Below are 23432 nucleotides of genomic sequence, written 5' to 3' on the forward strand. Positions count from 1 at the left end.
TGCAGAGTGTTGTCTAGAAACAACATTTAGGAATGCCAGACACATTTTTGATTTGAATACCAAAAGCATGTTATGATCTGCAGGTCCAAGTGTGAAGAGACAGCCCAAGGGTGTGCAGACACAGGTTAATTAGCAAAACCAGAACATCTGGATTGCTGATAAATTTCTGTCTTGTAAACACATCAGCAACCTATCAATAAAAAGTTGTGCTATCAGAGATCTTGGTATCTACTCAAGAGACAGCATGCAATTTTTTTAACCCTAAAATCACCCACCATCTTCACAACTGGCTCTTCTCATAAAACTGATCTGGAAACATAGAATTTTGAATAACACCTTGGTTTAGTGCATTATTCTAGGGAAAGCCTGAAGTCTCCCATCAACAGAGTAACCATTTTGGACACATTTGTTTTGAAGCTGAGCAAGCTTTGATGCTTTACATTGTTCAATTAAATTTTTGTGGAAACTGATCTCACAACTTAACAAAAAAGATCCACAGAGAGAGGTTTTCATATCCCAACTCAACTTGAAAGCAATTCACATTTAAAACCATTTTAAAACTGACTAATTTTAGAACCATTATGCAGGTACTAGACATGTTAAATAATAACCAGTGTTCTACCTCTCCTTAAAACAAAGTCCAAAATGTGCAGGAGCAGAAAGATTTAATTTTTTTTTTCTATTTTTCAGTCTGAAATCTTTGAAGGCTTCATGGCTAGGAGTGCTGAAAAAAAGTGGTGTTCTATCCTGTGTTAACAACTAGTCCAGGACTCATTACTTTGCTTCATGTGCCACACCAAGGCTTTGACAAGCCTAAAAAGAAATAAAATAATAAATAAAGAATTGGCCATGATGTGATGTGAAGAACAGGTAAGGGAGGCTGTGGTGCCTTTGCAGAGAGTGGGAGGTGGGAGGAGGGACCAGGCTGGCAGCTCTGTGTGTCAGGGACACACCAGAATTAGGACAGGCTGCTGGAAAACTCAGCAGGACATCAGCTCCTGAGAGCAGCCTTCAAAAGCGTTCTCCTGGCAACATGGGTTCTGCCATTAAAGCAAATTAATAAAATATCAAAGCTGGGGGCCAGGCAAATGTTAAAGAGTGGATTTGTAGCTTCATGCTTTCCTTTGGAATGCACAAATTAAGATGGTGTTCCTGCAAAAACAAGGAGGCAAGACACACAGACAAGTCGAGGCTAAATCAGGAATTATAAGCAACAAAAACTGCAAGTTTTAGATGCTGTGAAGTCACACAAACCCAGGCTGCTGCCCACCAGGGGCAGATCCCAGAGTTCACCCACCCAAGAGCCAGAGCAGCTGGAGAGAAGCCAATGGACCCCAGTGCAGGGGGGTTCTGAAAGGAGCTCATTCACATGGCCCACAGCCCCTGTGCAGCACAGCTGGCTCCAGAGCCACTCCCCAGCCCTGACATGTTTTTTCCAGTCCTCTTTCACAAAAGATTGAAACTTATTTCCAACAGAAGTGTTTTGTACTCCATAATTCAGTGATATTTGCTGATGACTGGTTGACACAAAAGCTGGGGCTGGTTGCTCCAAAGATTGCATCTGTTACCCTGCATCTCACCATCAGGGCACAATGAAAGCCCAACTGCACAGAGACACCACAGAAAAAGAAATTACTCTGGTTTTAAGCCTCATCCTGGGGGTAAATAACTTGTCCATGCAACAAGAGCTTGAATTAAGGCTTCTATTTTTTTAAAAGTATGACCTAATAGGGAAGGGAAAAAAAAATAAAACCACAAGCTGAAAAGCAACTAAAACATTTTCTTACCAATTTTACAGCTAACACAACAGAAAATACCTCTTGATTTTCTCAAGCAAGATCATCCTTGTTCCCATCAGCCCTTTGATTTGGGACACCCTCTTAATTCAATTAACTGCATACAACAAAACAGCCTCCACAGAAGGTTCCTTCACCCTGAAACTCACTGGGAACTACAGACAGAATGTGGCTCAAGGAGTGAATTTCTCCTACCACAACACAAAGCAGAGCCATCACCTGAGCTTTCTGTGCACACACCAGCACAGCAGGAACAGTCCCACGGCAAGTGAGAAGGGTGTACCTGAGGAGAATCAGTTTTAAGTGTTTAATTTTCTGCTCCATTGATAACTATATCCTAAAACAAGAGGGGAGGGGATGAAAATAAATCATCTCCTTCTCATTAAGCCTGGCATAACTCTGTTTGCTGAGGAATGGTGCTGTGGGTTTTCCTTACAGGGTCAGCAATGTGTGCCATGGTAAAATATAAATTATTTCACAGGGTGTATTTATGTTTGACACAAGCACAGGACATGAAGCCATTCCTTCCTAGGAACCAAGGATTGCATCTTCTCACTTGTGCTTCTTAATTACTGTTACAAGAGATATCTGCAATGAGAAATTCTTTTTGCATGATCCATTTAATTGGCCACTTTCTCCTCACAAGCATCCAGTGAATGCTTCAGGTGGCGTTCATGGCTCTGTCTGTCCTTACACGCAGCCATAACAAGCATAATTTAAATTATATCAACTATTTATGTGACAGAATATATTTGTGTAAAACTTCAGGAGACCTTATCGTGCTATCAAATTGAAATTTCAATACTGAGCTCCAGCAAATAATTTCCACTTCAAAAAGTACATCTGGAAAGTGAGAGGATAATATGTGCACGTATCAGCACATCTCGTGTCTCTCTAGGTTACTAAACCTCCTGTATCAAGGGCAGCTTGCTTTACTAAATATTAATGCAGAACTCTGCATAATATGAGGCTTCAGTTATTCAGAGGATCTCTGAACTGCAAGTAAAAATAAGCATTAAAGCCCACACTATTAACTACAGATTAAGGTCAGATCCCAACAGTTGTTCCATATAGAAGAATGTAATAGATAAACATCCACTGGCTGTGATACTGATCCCTTCTACAAAGCAGATTGCAAGATCCAGGCTTTAATATTTTCAAGAACATTTATTAGCTCAGCATGAATGCAATCCTTCACTCCCACAAGGAGTGCAGAACTGGGACAAACTGTGTTTTGGAAGTTCTGGAAAGGCATCACTTAGGCACCTGCTGGCCAGCCCAGTTTGCATTTCCTGCTCTGCAGATCTGACACTTCTAAGATTAACCCCACTGATTTTTATCACTGATTTCCTTTTCATTTGGCCATGTTAAATGTCAAATGATCCAATGTCTGACACTGCCCTTTTAATTATTACAACCAAAGCTTAAAGATGACACACACATCGCCTCACCCCTTCAAAGTGAGGCTCAATGAAACACAGGAAACAGTAAGAATTCAAAGGTCAATATTTGCATAAGTGGAATAAAAGCCAAGAAAGCAAGAATTATTAAAAATTTAATTCGACAGTGAGTTCTACAATTATCACTCTGTCCAAGGTATTGACTTAAATTACAAAATAAGCTCCATAGATAGTGCTGAGGACTTCATTAAAAATTACTGAACTTATTTATCAATGCTTCTTTCAGAAAGCTCATTATAAAAACCTGCACAATCCCAATTAGACCTCCCAAATGCATTAATGATATATGAGGTCTTTTATTCCCTCCATCAATCTTAGGCTACACATTTACTTATACAATCAATACTCCAAAGTTAAGGAATGTCCATAAATTCACAGCCTTGCATCAATGAATCTGTTCACTCAATACCCTCTTACACAGACCCCGTCCCTGTCAGTCACATTAACCAACCAACCACATTTTATTGCTCTGTAATCAGGATTCAAAAGCACTTGAGATGACAGGAGCAATAAAAACCCTTGAGACTTTATATGTCCATTATGGTGCCTGGGTTGTTTAAAAACAGGAGCTGCAGTTGCAGTCTGTGACTATAAATATGCACAGCACCAGCAGAGAGCCAGGCAAGCCCTGGGTGCAGGCAGGAAACAAAGGAATCTGAGGTCAAAGACCCTCTGCAGAAAGCAGGGGAGGGATGCAGCGGTGACAAACGTTTGTCCTCCCTCTTCCCAAAATAGAAATAGCTCTCTTAGCAAATATTTTACAGTGCTTTAGGACTTTTTCTAGTCCGTTTATGAAAAAAGAAACCTGGACAAGGCACATTGAGCAAGATGTCAGGGTGAGGTATTTGTGCTCCATTATGTCTGTCCAAGGTACTTGAGCAGTCCCAGGCCTCCAGGGACTTGCTGCTCGCTGGACTTTCAGGAGAACCCCTGACACTGACAGACCTTGCCTTGAGCCCTTTTGTTGTCAAGTATCCAAACCCACAGAAACCATGCAAAACCTCTGCTGCCACAAACCCACGGTGCAGCACTGAATAAAACACGAGCCTTAAATGTTTGTAACATCAGGCATTTATATTCTGAAATGAAAGTGACGCCTGGCCTTGTACCAGGTTTAATAATATACAAGAAAATTCTGGTTTTGCAAAGGGTTCAAAGAAGCTCAAGCTCAATTAGATCATCAGCACTTTATATAAACTTGACAACTAAGCTGCTCCTCATTACACAGCATCAAGAGATGCTGACAAGACTTGGGTTTTGCAGAAATCTTAGAGATGAGCTTTGCTGCCTTTTAGGAAAACAAGGGCAGGCATCAGTTTTACAGCTCCATCAGGCACACCTGGGTACCTGAGGCAGAACAAAACACTTACAAGAACTGCTCAGTAAAACAACAACTGGCAAGAGCACACAGGGAGCACCAGATCGTAAAACCCTCTAATGCAAGAGCCTGCTGTGCAGTTGGCATAACGACTGCAGATCCATTAGGAAACAATACAGCTTCCCAGGAAAATGTATCAAACATCTCCACCGCTTGCACTTCAAAACCCTCTTCAGCACTACGCAGCTTTTTAGTGCTCCTTTTCAGAGGCAAATCAGGGATGCTGCTGCACTGGGGTAGCAGCTACAGACACTGCAGGAGCTGTACTGGTGGCACCAACACACAGGTCAGAGTCAGACAAGCAAAGAGCTGGAGGCCCCAGCACAGGAAGGAGCTGGAGCTGCTGGAGGGAGTCCAGAGGAGGCACCAGCATGAGCAGAGGGAAGGAGCAGCTCTGCTGGGAGGAAAGGTTGGGAGAATTGGGATTGCTCAGCCTGGAGAGGAGAAGCTTTGGGGAAACCTCATTGTGGCCTTGCAGTGTCTGAAGGAGTCACAGGAAAGATGAGGAGAGATTCTTTACAAGGGATGGAGGGACAGGACATGGAATGGCTTCAAACTGCCACAGAATAGGTTTGGGTGGGATACTGAAGAAATTCCTCCTTGTGAGGTTGAGGAGGCCCTGGCACAGGTGCCCAGAGCAGCTAGGGCTGCCCCTGGATCCCTGGCAGTGCCCAAGGCCAGGCTGGTCAGGGCTTGGAGCAGCCTGGGACAGTGGAAGTGTCCCTGCCTATGGACACCTTGCACTGCCCATGGACACCTTGCACTGCCCATGGACACCTTCCACCGCCCATGGACACCTTCCACTGCCTCATGGACACCTTCCACCGCCCATGGACACCTTCCACCACCCATGGACACCTTCCACCACCCATGGACACCTTCCACCACCCATGGACACCTTGCACTGCCTGCCCATGGACACCTTCCACTGCCCATGGACACCTTCCACTGCCTGCCCATGGACACCTTGCACTGCCCATGGACACCTTGCACTGCCCATGGACACCTTCCACCGCCCATGGACACCTTCCACTGCCTATGGACACCTTCCACTGCCCAGGGACACCTTCCACTGCCTGCCCATGGACACCTTCCACTGCCCATGGACACCTTCCACTGCCCATGGACACCTTCCACCGCCCAGGGACACCTTCCACCGCCCATGGACACCTTCCACTGCCTGCCCATGGACACCCTGCACTGCCTGCCCATGGAAACCTTCCACTGTCCATGGACACCTTCCACCGCCCACGGACACCCATGGACACCTTCCACTGCCTGCCCATGGACACCTTCCACTGCCTGCCCATGGAAACCTTCCACTGTCCATGGACACCTTCCACCGCCCACGGACACCCATGGACACCTTCCACTGCCTGCCCATGGACACCTTCCACTGTGGCACTGGATGGGCTTTAAAGCCCCTTCCAGCCAAAACCATTCTGTGATTCTGTGAACACAAAGAAACTACCATTAAAAAAAAACCACTCTTTGTCTCACTGATATACTGGGCTAAGAATGATACTCCAGGAAGTTTTCATATCTAACAAAACACAAAATTCCCCAGGGTCTTTGGGCAACTGCCACAATTGTGTGTTTGTCCTGGCCATACACTGCATTAAAAACACCATAAAATACAGTTTAACTAAGCTGCACAACAAGATTTATTGAGCCTTTGCTGTGTTTTAAAGGTTCACAGCTTAGGATCTCTCAATAAGATCTGAGGAAATTCTGAGCAATATCTAGGCATCAAACTATTTGAAACAGACCATAAATGAAATCCTATTTTTCCCCTTTCTTTCTGTAACGTTGCAGTATTTGTCTCAAAGCCACAGAGCAGAACTGAGAAACACACACCAGAGGAATCTACCTATTGCTTTCTGCTGCATCCACATCACTTGTTTTAACAGGGAAGTTTCACTCTATAAAATTACATCCAGCAGATGCACTTTGCAAAAGCTGATGACAAAAAAAGGAAGATATAAAACTGACATACTTGGAATAAGCTCAGAATTAATTAATTTAAAGTTTGCAAACAAGGTAGGAACAGTCCAAAATCTAATTTTACAGCACATCAGAAATTCAATCAGCTAACCTGTCACATGGAAGAACACAAAAATAACTGTATATACACTTTAAAATAAACTCTGCTGCTTAGTCTGTTTCTATGTTTATCATTATTTTGTAATATTTTTTATGAGAACAAGTTCAGGGAATTGTTAGGCTGAAATCTCTTTTATGCAATTCTGGAACAGAAGAAAAGTGGAGCTGCCCAGAACCTGTCAGCACCTCGCAGGGTGTCACCTTCAGACACATAAAAATCCTCTCAGGATCAAAGCCTGCATGCAAGAAATGGAAAAGTATTTCAGGTAAGAGGCTCTAGGGAACAGGAGAAGTAACACCTCTCCCTGGGAATCAGGAGATGCCATGGAAAGGCACACAGAGGATAGAGGAGCAAAAATAACTATCAGGGGGATTTTTCCCAACAGCTTTGTTTCCTTAAGAAACAAAGAAAACTGAAAATCAACCCAATAAAACACTGATGTACACAACCACTTTGCATAAAACAAGGATTATTTCTGCACTCTCAGAACATAAAAATTCTCTTTTTTTTCTTTACTATTAAAGGCCAATTTCTTGAGAACAAGATTACTTTGACATGGATTCTGGCTAATCCTGCTGAGTAAAAACCAAAATAATAAACCCACACAGACTAGAAGCTGAAAGAAGATAAAGTATTCTTCCAACTCCTTCTTGTACATGAATAATGGCTTGTTTACTAAGAAGCTGAAATACCACATTCAGCACACATTCCAGGGAAGTTAAAAATGCTGATAATTTCAAAGTTTAAAATGCTGATAATTTCAAAGGAAAAGGTTTGGGAAGAGGGTTATATTGGGAATAACCTTCAGCACTCTTCAAAATGAGAATTTCTATCTCCAGTCCATGCCTTGGATATGTACTGGTCCCTCATTCAGCAGTAAAATAAGGAAAATCAGTGTTTATACTACTTTTGAGTCACTAATCCTTTTTTACCATATTCTAAATGGACACCCTCATGCACACCCTAGTGTCAAAAGCCAACTTCTGAACACCTGATCCTTGTAGATTTTGTATTTGAAAATGACAAAAAAATAATAGCCACCAATATTCAATTGTGTCATCGGTGTAAGGATCATTTAGAGAGATAAAAATGTTGAATTCTCAGCAACACAATCTTCATAAAACTCTGCTTCAGAATAAATTACAAGCTTCATTTAACTATATGGAAATGCTTGCAGTGTATGCAATACTGAGAGCTGTATATAAACTTTTAATTGACGTTAAAGACAAGTAAGGAGCAATAGCTGCAACTCAGTTAAAAACCAGTTTTTAAAAAGATGAGGTATTTTCTTAGAAAAAGGAAGACAACTTGACAATTGCTACACAAGGCAAATAAAGCCCTGAATATGCAATTTGTGTTATCACTGTCCATCCACTGACACTTCTGACAGTGGAAAAACTTCTATTTGTAAATGATGAGCAAATCTAAACCTTGACAGGCCACTGTAGGCCAATCAAGACAAGCATTAATTAGACTTTTGCAGCTTCATTTTAAAAACTAGGAAGTAGCAAACTAAGAGCAATAATGGCTATATTTTTGGTCTTTCTGGATGAATTTGCACTTTTAGCTCAAAAAGTGTTTCTGTATCAGACTAAACAATAAATAAAAAGGACATTTTGTAAACTAGACAGGACAGACAAAAATAATAATTCCAGTAGACTTCTATATTAATAAGGACATATTTCAGACTTCTAATAAAGCTCACTTGATGAAAAGATTCTAATTAATACAATAATGTGAATTCAAAATTTAAACTAAGCCAACTTGAATATAAGCTGAAAAAAAGACCTACATGGCTGCAGTATCTTAAAGTCTGTATTATGCAATTGTAAAAAGGAACAAAAAAACTTCATGTAGATCACATTCTAATTAAGAAACCAGAGTAAATGACACTGCAATGCACAGAAAGTTACATATGCACATGTTTGGCTGCCTGACTTAGAAGGTAACAGTTATGCATCCCGTTTATGGAAGGCATTATTCATAAATAGCTGCAATTGAAAAATTAACAGTTGATAACCAGCTCCAAGCACTCCCAGCCTCTGCAAGCCTTCAACAGGCACTGCTGGAAACAGTTAGAATTAAAATTTTCAGCATCCACGAGAATTTAAAAACACTTAAAGGGTAGGTCCTGTTATTAATTACACACAAGAGAGTGCTTCTCTCTTAGATTTTCATGCTTTCTACTGCAGATGGAAAAGCTGAGGAACTGAGCCTAGAGTATGTATTAAATAACTTATTATTTTTACCTCTCACCCTAAGTGAAAAAACCCACAAAAGCACACATAAAAGAAATAATTATCAATGCATCCCAACAGGGAAATCTGTTTTCTTCATCTTCTTGCAACTTTCTTTCCAACGTTTCATTAAATTCTGCTCATGGCATCTAAAAAAATCTTGTATAAAATGAACACCATATGTGGCTGTTTAACAGCAGCTGATGCACAGGATAACCAGGGAGAGGGAAAAATTAAGAATACGACAAACTTTATCTTGCCCAGGCCTCAAAGTGGTTTATCTGTCAGCTGGGGATGTGGGATCACTCCCACATGTCCAGTTAGAAGCTGAAGAGCATCATGGAATTACATGCAGGACTCTGGAACAGTCAGTCTCCTAACTGGAACTCACTGCTGGGATTTCTGACCAATGCCAGTGAACAAAGCAAACTTCTCATGGTAGAACATGGGAAGGGTGAAGATGGTTTTGCTCTTCAAATGGAATATAAGAAAAAAAAGTTTGCTGCAAGGCAAGGTTTAATTATGTTTGAGGTTTGATGAGCACAGTATCACCAAGAGCATTTTCTAGGAAACAGGAGTACAACTCCATATTTATTTATTTTACTGCCATGTTCAGTGTTGAGTGAATTATACAGTAAATTGTGCACTGAGCATTGAGAATCACAGAATCACTTAGGCTGGAGAAGACCTGCAAACAATCATGGAATGATTTGGGTTGGAGGGGACCTTCAACCTCACCCAGTGCCACCCCTGCCATGTTCAGGGACACCTTCCACTGTCCCAGGCTGCCCCAGACCCTGTCCAGCCTGGCCTTGGGCACTGCCAGGGATCCAGGGGCAGCCAAGCTTCCCTGGGCACCTGTGCCAGGGCCTGCCCAGCCTTTCAGGAAAGAATTTCTTCCCAATTTCCAATGTAAACTGCCCTCTTTCAGTCCTATCACTGCACACCCTGGTGATCATCAAGTCCAACCTTTAACACTGCCAATGCCACCACTAAACCATGTCCCCAGGTGCCACATCCACGCCTTCAAATCCCTCCAGGAATGGTGACACATCCTGATCTACTCAATACATTGAACTTTTGTGAAATCATGTGATTGTAGTAACAAAGAATCCCCACCAGCACAGAGGCACCTTCCCTGCCCTGACACAGATGTCCTGCTGCCCCTTCTACCCAGCTCAGGGACAGCAAATCCCCTTTCCAGCACAGAAGACAATGGCTGAAAGCAGAACCTGCACATCTACACTGTCAGGTAGTGCCCCAACAGGAAAACATCTGTGGAGAGAAATGCTGTGAACTGAGATCTCAATTTCAGGGCTTTTATATCTGCTGAGCTGCAGTGGGATCCTGGAACCAAAACTCTCCTGCTCTGTAGCACCCAGAGGAAAAGCTCCATGCTCCAGGATCACCCAGCAACACAGCCAAAGCTGGGATGACTGGGATGGACATTTCCAAAGGGTTCTCCTGGTCTGCACTCATTGGGACTCAGGAGTTTCACCCATCACTGCTGTTCTCAGGAGGAACTCAGAACATGGGCAATTTTTCAAAAACCTCTCAGAGTTTACCTGCAGAAATAGGAACAGAATCTCAACTTTCACAGGCATCAGCAATTAATGGCACCGTATTTCCTCATAAAATGGGTCAGATGTTGCAGAAGTAAGGACAGCCAAAGGAGGGGAGGAACAATAAATAGAAGCTGACAAGACAAATGCACAACAAGCATCTTATCTGTGTGTGTGTATGTCAAATTATCTGCAGATGAGTAAAATTACTGCCCTTTGAGAAGGAGTCCAGAAATACAAAGTCCACAGATCAGGCTGAGGGCAAAAGGCCGAAGGAAAGGACAAAGCAGAGAGAGGAATCGTGGAAACTCTGTGCAGATACAATTTATGCTCCCAGGTGCTGTTCATTATTTTGTTTGGGTTGTTACTTTTTGGGGAGTGTGTGTAACTGTTTGGGTTTTGCTCTGGGGGGTTCCATTTTTGAACAGATACCTCCAAGTTATGCACACAAAAATACATTAACGAGGCAGCTGCTGGAAGTGTCTTTTTCCTGAGTTCCCATTTCAGAAGATTTCATGCTGACTTTCAAGCTCCACAGTCACAGCCTTCCATGGAATTAATTTCTCAATCTCAGGCTTTCAGCAACATTAGTTAATGTAAACTGTAGCACATGACTAATAAATAATATAAAGAGCACAAAGGAAAACACCCACATTGTTCAAGCCCTGGTCTGTAATACCCCATCTCACCACAAAAATGATAATGATACAAGAGAAGCAGTTCTGGCAAAGAAAAAGGAACTTGCTTTGTGTCTTGTCCACCCTTTGGCAAAAACATTTCCAAGTAAGGAAGACAAATTATTTTTATGAGAAACAACGCTGCGATGCAATAGATTTCTCTTTCTTAGGTTACAAACGAAAATGAAGATTGTAAAAGGAAGAAACTGTAGGGGAAACACAGCCATCAGGATGGAAAACCAAGAATTAAGCCTTGATCCAGACACAGAAAAGAATAAATGGTGCTGCTCCTACTGTAAATATATCAGCACTGAGGATTGATGAAAAACTCTGTGTGTCAGCCAGGTTGGAAGTGGTGAGAGTTTTCACTGGTTCAAATCTTTAGATCACAGAACATTAAAAATTAGTTTCTCAACCAAATGACTACACAGACCTTTAACAGAACATTTTTGATGAAAATACATCATTTAAAAATGAGGTGGTACCAAAGGGTTCTTTGGTATTTGTGTTGCAGAAGAGAGGTCAAGAATCATCAGATAAAAGATAAACAATGCAGAGGAAATGAAGTGCTGGTTTGATGTGCCAATGTTACAATGTTTGAGTATTAAAAACTGATAAAATGTCCCCATTTTCCTTTCCAATGAAGGAATTGCTGTAGATCTCTGCCCAGCCCAGACCCAGCATGGCACGAGCTGTTCCAAGCAGCTTAGGACAACAATGGAAGGTAAAATTCAACATTTAGAGAGAACTGATCTGAAAATAAATTGAGGGAAGACAGGAAAAAACTGTGGAAAGAGCAATACTTGCCCAGATAGGGAAGCATAATGATCTGCTTTAATTGATTTCTCTAATTTTTATTTATGTAAATTAGGGAACAAATGTGAAACTCTTCCTCAGCTCATTACTATCCTAAAGCCAAATGCATTTCACAGCTGAACTACAGCAGAATATTGCAGTTCAGTAAAGCCTGCAGCAATCAGTCAAAGAGGGAAAACTTGCTGTTACTAACCACAAATTTTAACCATTTAGGAGAGAATGAACAACAGACCCTTGATCAGGAACATGAGCTGATCACATTTATATTACTGCAACTAAAAATATTTCTGCCCTGAGGAAATGTGCTGAGCCTTCAGTGCTGAACTTAAAACAACCTCTAAACCTACATAAATACATGTTCTACAATGTTTGTTCTTCACATCTTAGCGAGTTCCTATTTGTTGATGTCTGTTCAGCAGAAAAATGCTTCTTACAAATCCAACAGAAAGAAACAAGTCTAGGTTACACTCAGAGTGGAACAGTCTATCAAAAGAAGGATGAAGCCAAAATTTAACTTAATTGCTTGGTTAATTTAAAGCTGGCTGTCTCAAAAGAGGAACTTTCATGCTGTGGCAGATTGAAAAAGGTTTCAATTATTCTGTTTTTCATATTGCTCTTGCAGTATTTCCAGGTGCACATCAGAGGAAAGCTTTCAGTGCTACAGACAGCTTGCTGGCCTGCTTGACAATGTAAGAAAACAAAACAAAGCCAAAACTTCCTGGAATAATCCTCCCATCGTGTTTGCACTGCCACAGACATGATCAACAGCAAACAGCAAAGGCAAAACAGCAGAATGAGCACTCCTGCTTCACAAGCACAATATTTAAAATACTTCATGTTTCTATAAATCAACAACAAACCACAAATATCAAAAGGCAAAATGCTTTCTAAAAAGAGGAATAAAAATTGCACAGAATCCCAGAATCACCGAAGTTGGCAAAGACCTCCCAGACCATCGAGTCCAACCTGTGACCAATCCCCACCTTGTCACCAGCTCAGAAACTGAGCCCACACCCACTTATTGCCTGGACACCTCCAGGGATGGACACTGCACATCTCCCTGGGCAGCCCCTCCCAACGCCTGACCACCCTTCCTGTGAAGAAATTCTTCCTGAATTCTCTCCCTAGGAGAACATTAATCCAGCTGAAGTCTTTCAAGCTCACTTTCAAACCCATGCATGGCCAAAAAGACATTTTTCACTGCTACTTCATGATCCCCAACTCCCTTCTCTTATTTTCAATCATGCAACAGAATTCTGTCTCCTCTCCATGATCTAACACATGGCTGGCTGCAAACCTCAGCAGTCTTTCTGAGCTTCTGTTTGCTGGAATATTCAGCAGCCACATTAAAATGCACCCATTAAGAAAGACAAACTACTTAGGACGTGGACTGTCCCTGGCTGAGCATTTGTGTGGTAATAATGCAATTGCACCTGACCCTCTGCCACATTCAGGGCATTAAAATCACACCAAAATTTAATTTGCTGTCTTTTGCAAATTCATCAGGATCCCATAAATAAGGAGGTAGAAAAATATTATATTGTAAAAGGTATTAGGAAAATAAATTGAAATAATTCTCTTCAATTCTAAGGAGCTCATTTAAATGTCTTCATGTAATGCTGAAGCTGAACACTACAGTAGAAACAGGTATCAAAATCTGAAAACCAAAGTGATAACATACAAGTGAAAACAGGATCTAAGCAAGTCCAATGAAAAAAGGGATTAATGGTCCAAATTCAGATCATTTCACTAGTTTAAATTCTAATAAAATCTATATTAAAATATTAAATGAAAATATTTTGTTTGAGGACATCTAAAAAATAAAACTAGGACACTTTTTTAATGGAAGTTTTAAAAATATATAAAAACATACTATATTTGCTGCAATGCTTAGAACCGCATAACAATTAAGACCTTTTGTTTAATTAAAGAACTCTAATGAAAACATTGATAGAACTTCAGTTTTTTATAGTAGAAACATCATTTGAGTGTGGTGTGTGACTGTTGTGGGCCTTCCCCTTCCCCTTGGGATCAAAGGCCAGAAGAATTTCAAACAACTTTGGAAATAACAAAACCCTCAGCTCTGAATTCTGCCTGAGAATTTGTGTCTAGGGGGAGATTTTACAACACTCTTCAAAACAGAGTAGAAAAGGCTTCTTTGAATGGAAACACTGAAGGACCAAGAACTCCAGCCATGCTAAGAGCTGTCACTGCAGTATTCTTTCCTTCACGTCCTACTGAAAATTCCCCTTTATTCTCCATGTGTCATTCTTCTCGGTAAAGACAGCCACTTCATTAGAGAAATTAGGCTTTTTTTCTGTAGCCTCTCTTCTTGTTTCAGACTTTTGGTTTTAATTCCTCGTGCTCTCAGTAATTTTGAGCACTAATTTGGCTTTCCAGCCTTAACTGGTGACATTTGAGACAGAAGCTTCAGAAAGCTGAACTGAAAAAACACTGATTCAGTGGCTTAACTTTATCATGGAAGTTTATTTTTCAAGAGTATTATCCCAAGAATATGAACTCCTTGATTTTGAACACAAGTGTAATGAATGATGGTTAAAAAACCCCATCACTTAAACCTATCAGTGCACAAACAACAGCTTGCTTCAAGCCATGTTAAATCAGAATATTTCTCAGAGATTTTGACCAAGAACACAGACAAAACCACTGGATACAGCAGGCTTTAAAGAGAAAGTGTAGGTTCTCATTCTGATACAGACAAAAGTCAAATTGGAACATATTTAGATTCCTAAAAAGTGTCACTTCTGAGGCATTTAAAAACAAACAGAGCTGCTCTACTGCTTTTACACTTGGTTGTGTGCATGAATGGCATCTGCAGGGGAAACAAGACTGAATGAGAACTTCAGCTGGCTCTGTACAGATCAGTCCTCAGCAGCAGAACTGCTCCTGGCTCACAGAATGACAATGTTAGAAGGAACTCCTGACAGAGGAAAGGAAAATGAAGAGGAAAGGAAATCCAGGCCCCTGGAGAAAGGAAATCCAGGCCCCTGGAGATGAGCTGCCAGGCCAGGGTGGATCTGTGGCCAGGGCAGGGCACCCTGCCCAGCCTGAGCCCCCAGCTGGGAGACAGGAGAAAGTCAAGCTGCAAAAGCTAAGCTGGATAACTGCACCATCTGAATGCAACCTCAATTATTTTCTGTATACCAACAGAAATCTGTAATGAACCTCTAAATAATTCCTGAACTAGGAAGCACTGAGCTGTCCTGCATGAGACTGGGGAAATGCCATTCCCTTACCACCTAAGCACTGCACACTCGTCTACAGCACTGCTTTGGATGTGATGGGTGGCAAAAACCTGGAGGGTATCTGCAAAATTTAATATTAATGTTTTGGGGCACAGAGAAAAAAATCATGGATGTCTGCTCACCTCCATCAGGAAACGCTGTGTGTGTCTGCAAGGCTCAACTTGCAGAAAGAAAACTTATTTATTGCTAATCTTTAAAAAGCATCAGTCTTTGACATCCGCTTTCTCAGAGGTTTAATTTCCAAAAGCATCAGCTCACATCAGCTTTCACAAAAATACCACAGAATCCATCATTTCCCTAACTGCTATGTAAAAGCAATGTTCAGGAGAGTCAAATGTGCTCTAAGGCAAGAGCAAATGCCCACCAGAAATGCCATGAAAGAAAGAAGGCAAAGGCCAGCTAATGAGTACACAACACACAGGGAGAAGGTGGGGAGAGGGACAACAAAAAGGCTCATCCTAATTAAGCAAACATATGACAAAGGAAAAAACCTGCCCTAGCTGGGTGTGGCTATTTCATGATTAAATGCTAAATAATGATAAGTATTTGGCAGAAATACAGGCTGTGTGATAATACAGCATTTACAGTTATATTACAGCAGCTTTCAGTTCCTCAGGGTTAGCAGGTTTATTAAATCAGTGATTATGTACAGGTGGATTTTTCTTTTTTGTAATTCAGTATTACATAAGATGGAATTGTCTTGTCCTAATACAGAGATAAAGCCAAAGGTCCTCCTGAACATGCATTGTATGAAAATGAAAACCAGGGACTTTGGGTTATGAAAAGAAGCCATATGACTAAAAAGTGAATCCATTTTCCAAAACGCCCACACAGACAAGAGCTTCTGATGAGAAAAATGATCTCTGCAAAGCTAAATTGCACAGATTATTTCCATGAAAAGTTAGAATCTTGCAGATTATATGATATTTACTGTGCTGGGATTTAAAAAAAGCAAACCAACTTTTTATATTATTACAGTATGAATAATTACTTGATTGTTGAATGTAAATTATATTAAAAATCAATCATTACTTAATTGAATAATTGCCTTCTTTTAGAATTCACACAGGCAATGATGCTTGCTCGGTTTTTCCAGGAGTGTTTCTCTCTTGGCTGTGAGTTTTGGGTACCTTTAGAATGAGGTGCCACCACCTGTGTGTGCCAGCAAAGCAGCTGTGGCTTACCTTGGCACTGGAATCCTTGCTTCCCAAATCCCCTGTGTAAAGAAGGAAAAAGAACTGCCTTAGTATGTTTGGTTTTAATTTCTACTCAGTGATCTCTAAAAACATAAAAATAGCTTCATATTAAATTACTTCAGGTTTTGCTACGACAGCAACAGATTTTCAAATACACAACACAGACCAGCCCACCCATTTCAAAGCAGAGAACAATAGCTGTCACCAGCTATGTAATTTCAGCTTCTGGCAACAATTTTTTTATTATTATTATTTTACAAGCTATTTTGGATCTACAATTATCATCATCTGTGATTGCTGCATAATATTTCAACTCGTTGAATGCCACATGTATATTTAACAGCCACGTGAAATATTCCAAGTTCCAGCAAAGGCACGTAAAACAAACCAGGCTTGGGGTTTCATCCAGATTTTGGGATTACAAAGTGCTGTTGTGGGGCTCAGCTGGAGTTTGCTGTATGGAAAGCAAGCAGGTGAAAAGTTTTGCTTGTTTCAACATAAATGAGAAGACAGGCCCCTGATTTTCATACTGATTATTCTCCAGCTTCCTTGCTCCATTTCCATAACGAAATACAAATGTGTGTGTAGCGCTTCTGCAATGAATACAATGACAGTGGTATCCAGAGTTCCAACACATTTTGTACCTCTGGCAAACTCCACTGCTGTGGATTTATTTGTTTATCTTAAAGAATCTAACATTCTCTTCCCACAAAAATAACTGTTTTGAATATCCTGCCTCTAAACATTTCTCTGCCTTTTTCTTTGCAGCCTGTTTTTCATCTGGAGACCTGGAGCTGCTCACACTCAGACAAAAGCCACGAGCTGGAGAAGCTGCGTGCAATTAACAACATGGAGCTTAATTATCAACTTTATGGAAATGGTTTCTTAAAAAAAAAAAAAAAGTATCGACAATTTCTCCACTTTTTATTTATTTATTTATGGAAGAGACAAAACCTTCAGTGCACTGTTCCTTCAGGAAAAAGCTGAAACAACGCAGCTTAGAGCATTTCTGTACATTTTTCTGCACAACTTCTTACTATAAGCAAACCTGAACTAGGAAAACCAGGAGAAAAATCAAATTATTGTTTACTTGGCTGCACATGTGCCTATATTGTCATTCTGATGCTTTTACCACTCATCTTCACAAAACTCAAAAGCTGGAAGCGTGGAAATGCAATCACAGGGAAAGCCGATGGCAGGACTAAGAACATGAAACAGACTTGAGATAATTTTTAATCCTTTGAAACAGACTTATTTGCAAATATTCCTGTTTTATCTACTCCAGAAGCACGGCTGCTGCTCAGTGTCTGAGCTGAATCCCTGCAGAGCCGCAGCCCATTCCAGTCCCAGAGCAGTTCCGATGTAATTTTTAAGTAAAAAGTCTTTTAAAAAATATCAACACTCCAGAACCAAAGCAGAGAGGTGAAAGTTGCTGAAGAGGAAAAGGAGGCACTAAACTATTTTGGTAAATATTGCCTGATGAAACGTAATCTAAGGAAAAGAATCTATTTGTAAATTTCATTGAAAGGTTATGTTTACCGTTCTTTATACCTTCAAACATTGTTAATTGACACAAGTCAATTTGGAAACACTCAACGGTGCGCGATGGTGGTTTGAGAGCGGCCCATCTCCAAACCAGAAAACCAAACAAGTTTTCGAGGTGTCAGATGCTCTTCTAAGGAATGTGAGGAGCTTCCCCAGGCTCAGCAAGCACGACAAGACAAGAGCACAGTCGCTCTTGCCACCTGTCAGCCACAGGATACCCTTTCAGTTCCAAATCCACCCTGTCATTGGTGACAGAGCTCTGCTTTGTTTTATAATTGTGCTGCTGGTGCGCACAAACGCCGCTCGCAATAACCCTGCAGCGGTTTTTCACACCTCCCAACTCATTCTGGTTTAGATTAACTTTGAAGCAGTTTTTGAAGGTCTCTCAATTTTACCACACCCGACTTCACTTTTTTTTCCCCCAAAAAAAAATTTAAAAGAAAGAAAAACTCAGAAATTTGACTTGTTTCTTGTGCAATCTACCAGGTCAGCTTTCCTTCCTTACTCTGTGAATATATTTCACTCATTTCTGGCACAAGCACAGTCTTTACTTCAGCATGCAAGCAGAGGAAAACTGACAGAGGAAGGAAAAGGTCCGTGTCCAGACACATAAACACACATAAAAAGAGCAAGAAGCGTGCCGCGGACACAGCCAGCTGCGGGCAGACCCTTTCACAACTTCGGCCAAAATAAATCACAGCTCTCGCTTTCAGCACCCAGAGCCGCAGTGCAAACTTGAGCAGCGGAGCAGGGCTGCAGCGAGGTGAAGGAGGGGAATCCCGAGCTCTTTGTGCAGGTCCAGGATCCCCGAGGCTCCCACGGCTCCTGCCGAGCCCGGGCCGCCGCTCCTCGCTCGGGCCGCGGAACGGGCACGGAACGGCCCGGCCTGCGCGGAGCTGCCGCCCTGCCCCGGCACCGCACGAACCCACGGGTGCACTTTTCCCTAGCACCTCAGTAATCAGGGTGTTGGTAGGGAGTTTTCCTGCCCTCTCAGGCAGGAACACTTCTCTCACAAAAACCACCCCTCCCTTTCCTCGGTGTGGACCGGAGCAGCGGTGTCACGGTGCCTCCCCAGCCTCGCTGCCCGCTCTCGGCAGCAGGAGGGAGCAGGGCAGGCACTGACCAGGAGTTAAGGCTGGGGGACCCGAGTTCAGCGCCCCGGTCTGACACCGGCACCCTCCGTCCCAGCGCGGCTGTGCCCGGCTGAGCCCCTCAGCCCGTTCAGCCGAGCAGAACCCGGGGACAAGGGGTGAGAAACACAGCTCTGGACCGTGTGGGAAGCGACGGCCCCAGCGCGGGGCTCCAGACCCTGCTGGTCTCTGCGACCCCCCGAGCGCCGGCAAGTTTGGGGGCTCCCGCCGCCCCGAAAGCGGGGTGCGCCCAGCCCCGGGCTCCCCGAGCGGCGGCGGCCGCACACGGCCCGCCGGAAGGGGGATGCGACAGCGCCGGGGCAGCGAGGTGACACGGGGGGTCACCCCCAGCGGGGTCACCTGCCCGGCCCCGGCGAGAGGAGCGGCACCGCGACCTGGCTGCCCGGGGACGCGGCGGGTGGGCGGGGAAGGGAAGGCAGGGCAGGGACGGCGGCTCACCGGAGCCGGGGCTGCCCGAGCGCGGGGAATCCCCCGCGGCGGAGCGGGCCCGGGCGGCGGCGGGCGCGAGGGGGACGCGCGCCCCGGGATCTCACCAGATGAAGTCGGTGCAGTGGCTGCAGAAGGTGGGCTGCTTGAAGAAGCGCGCGATGAATTTGTGCTCCTTCACCTCGTGCACGTTCTTCTGCCTCAGGGCGCCCTTGCGAGCGAAGCGCCGCGCCGCCTCCGGGTCGGCGCCGGGCTCGGAGCCCGGGAACACGTCGGCCATAGCGCCTCCTCCCCACCCCCTGCCGCTCCGGGAGTCGCCGCCCCGACGTCCGCCCCGTCCGGCGGCCGCCGAGCCTCTGGCAACGGCAGCACTGGGCGCTGCCTCCCGCTCCCAGCCTGACGTCGGAGCGGAGGAGGATCCCGAGCCCTCTCGCTGGCTGCTCCGCCCGCGGCTGAGCGAGCGAGCCCCCGGCCGGGGCGGGGCGGGCGCGGGGCCGCCCCCGCCGGGGAGCGCCGGGGGAGAACGGGGGGGCGGCCGCACCTGCTGGTCCTCGTCAGCTCCCGCAGCGCGCCCCGCGGCTCTCTCGCTCTCAAACACACACACCCCGGGTGCTCTCACGCACACCGCAGGCTCTCTCACACACACACACACCCCGGGTGCTCTCACGCACACCGGGGCTCTCACGCACACCGCAGGCTCTCTCACACACACACACACACACCCCGGGTGCTCTCTCTTGGACACGCACCAGAGCTCTCACACTCACCGGGGGCTCGCACACACACACGGGCTCTCCCCGCTCATCAGCTCCCCCCAAAACGCACCGGTTCCACTCAGGCACACACCTGTTACCCCCCCCCCCCCCCCCGCATTCACCTACACAGGCTTCCCTCACACACAGGCACACAGAAAAGCTCCTCTCACACGCGCACGCTCAGAGGTTCCCTTAAAACGCACACAGAATCTCCCCTCTCACTTTCTCTCTCTCTCTCCCCCACACACAGAAATTCACTCACACAGAGAGATTCCCTCACACACAGAGATTCACACACACACACAGATTCACTCCCGTGTCACGCACAGACAGAGGATCCCCTCGCACACACACGCAGAAGGTCCCCTCTCTGTTTCTCTCTCTCACACACACAGAGGTTCCCCTCACACCCCTGCACACAGACCGGCTCCTCTCACCCCCCAGCTCCCTCCATGCCCACACAGACACAGCAGCCCGTCCTCTCTCCCCTCACACACTCAGGCAGCCCCAGGCAGGTCACACGCACACACTTTGCCCGGTGTCAGCCATGGAAACCCACACCTCCCCTCCCTGCAGGACCGTGACCTCCATCCCTGCTTCCATCCCCGCCTCCCTTCGCCCGGCCCGGCACAGCCACCTCCGTGTCACACAGCACGGGGAACCTGCCCCTCGCTGCTCCCGGCCGCCTTCGCCACACACTCTTCCTGCACCCCCCCGAGAATCGTTATTCCTGCGCCACAACAAACAAAGTGCAGCCCTGTGCTCTCCCCCGCACACCTTTCCCCTTCCTGCCGCTCTCAAACGCAGCCACAGACATGTGAGCGCTGAGATGCCGTGCACCACAGGATGTCCTGCCGCTGTGCCGTGGTATAATGTAAATATGCCGCATCTTATTTCAATAGAAAATCCTCAACAAAAAGTGTAGGAAACATTCACCAGGTCTCTTTCTCTCATTAGGGCATTCAGCACATACACAACAGACTTTTGCCTTGGTTTTATGCCATCAAGTATTCCATAAAATAATAGACCTGTCCATCTTCCCTTACTCAAATTACACACAAAATATTCACAACTCCCTGCATACAGAAACATCTGCTCATGGCATCTTCTCATATTAATTATTACACTCAGAAAAATCATGACTATGCTAACATAAAACCATAATATATACATAAAGAAACCAAGTATTAATCATATTGTTTTTAATAAATGTTGTTACTGTGGTTACAAATTTACACATATGGGACATAAATGCATGTTAAATGTTCTACCCCAGTATATCTACACTCATCTGTCTGTGTAAGCATGTGCAAGATGTTTTATTTCACAAGAATGAAAGCCAGCTAATTAACTCAAATTAAGTGCTGATGGGAAAAGTGTGCATGGACACTTAGCACAGAACAGAAATAACTTGCTACCTACTATCTTAATTTAAAAGCCTCAGTTTCTGGGTGCAACTTGGCAGAAATGGAATGTCCATGGCATTTCACCAAATAACCAATGACAGGGATGGCCCTGCTTTTCTCTAAACTTAGAGAATCACACCAGATGCCCTAGAAACTGCTGCCATATGCCCTTGCTTCATGGATTTTATTTTGCGAGCTACTACTTCCAAATTTGATCTGAAATCCAATGAAATATAAAGATTTTTAATTTGGTCTCCACCTATTCTGCACATGTTGCAAATCTCTTCTTCCTCTTCAGAGGGAATAGATTTTTCTTGCCTTAATCAATTTATGCCAAAGCATGAGGAGCACCAAGAAACATTTTGTACTCTTGTTAAGGGCTCTCTCAAGAAACATGAAATGTGTTTATTTCCATCCCTTTTGTGCTGTATTACAAACACAGCCACCAAAACTGGGGGATCTGAAGAAGACACAACTTGGATTACATTGGGTTTGGGGCAATCTGTGTATTTTGCTGTTCCTTAAAATCTCACAGACCTGCTGAATCATTTTGGATTCCAGTTTCTTTCCTGCCATTGACTCTGGACCAGATTCATTCACTGAAACACTGATGAGTGTGCCAGGCTCGTGTCAGGCCCCAGGGAAGAGCCAAATGGCACCAGTCACAGCACTACAGGATCACAGTAGGATTGCTTTACTGATTCTCTCTGTAAAGCATCTATTTCACTTCAAACCTAGCAATTATTTGTACATCATGACTAGACAGACTAGGCAAAGAAAAACTCCATTATGTGTGCCCAGACAACCAGGTAAACCCTTAAAACACATCCTTGCCCTACTGTATTTAACACACAACTCCTTTTACTGCTGCAGTTTGGATACCCAGCACTTACACAGTGCTTTTATTATATTCACTTTCAATATCAGGCTTTGTCATCCTGGCCAGGCCACTCTTACAGTGATACCACAGGGGCATGGTGTGTTCCACTCCCAAACACCTTTGGGATGTGCTGTTGTGACACCAGCTCCTCTTGCTGGGAGGTTTTTCATTGCCTGGACACTCATTTTTCCTACTCTGGGTTAAGGTCCTGTGGGTGATACAGGAACTCATCCCTCCTTTGTAAATAACTGGAGGAAAGACGTCTGCCACCTCTTCTGAGTGTGAGCGCATTCCCCCAGCAGCTCATGGCTTCCTCTTCTGCCCAGGGGAGTGTTTGCAATTTGCTTCTGGTTCAGGCCATCTGCACGAGGAGTCAGCATTTTCACTGTTTGTGTTCAGGCATATACATGGCCATTAAATCAGAGCAGCAGCTTTTCCAATCTCCTGGCCAGCACCTTCAGAACTCCTGACTCCAAAGTGCCATTTATGGGGTCTTCTCAGAGCAGATTTACTCCTGTATGGCTAGTTGGGTAATATCCTTCTATCCTGTCCCTGACAGAAGTTCCTATTGGATGATTTAAGAGGTTTTTTTTCCCCTATAAAATTTGATTATTGCTGTAACAAGCACAACTTCTGAAGTTCTCTCTATATTTCCATCAATACCACCCTAGGTCTGTAAGTGCATCTGGGTTCATTTTGAAAAAGGTTTCTCCTGAAATGTCTTTGCTTTTACTCATCTGCTGGAACAGCAATCCACAGTCTGCATCACTTTTTAAT

General features: G+C 44.0%; 1 protein-coding gene across 1 annotated transcript in view; it reads right to left on the reverse strand.

The window, feature by feature from the left end:
- Positions 1–19968, reverse strand: part of PRKCA (protein kinase C alpha) — a 149325-nt gene extending 129357 nt beyond the window's left edge. The window contains 2 exon segments of the mRNA XM_036394402.2: positions 16481–16512; positions 19722–19968. Coding sequence (XP_036250295.1) covers positions 16481–16512; positions 19722–19894 — 205 coding nt within the window. The 5' untranslated portion in view covers positions 19895–19968.
- Between the last annotated feature and the right edge of the window lie 3464 nt (positions 19969–23432).

This window comes from Molothrus ater, chromosome 19, assembly GCF_012460135.2.
Source record: "Molothrus ater isolate BHLD 08-10-18 breed brown headed cowbird chromosome 19, BPBGC_Mater_1.1, whole genome shotgun sequence".
Lineage (NCBI taxonomy): Eukaryota > Metazoa > Chordata > Aves > Passeriformes > Icteridae > Molothrus > Molothrus ater.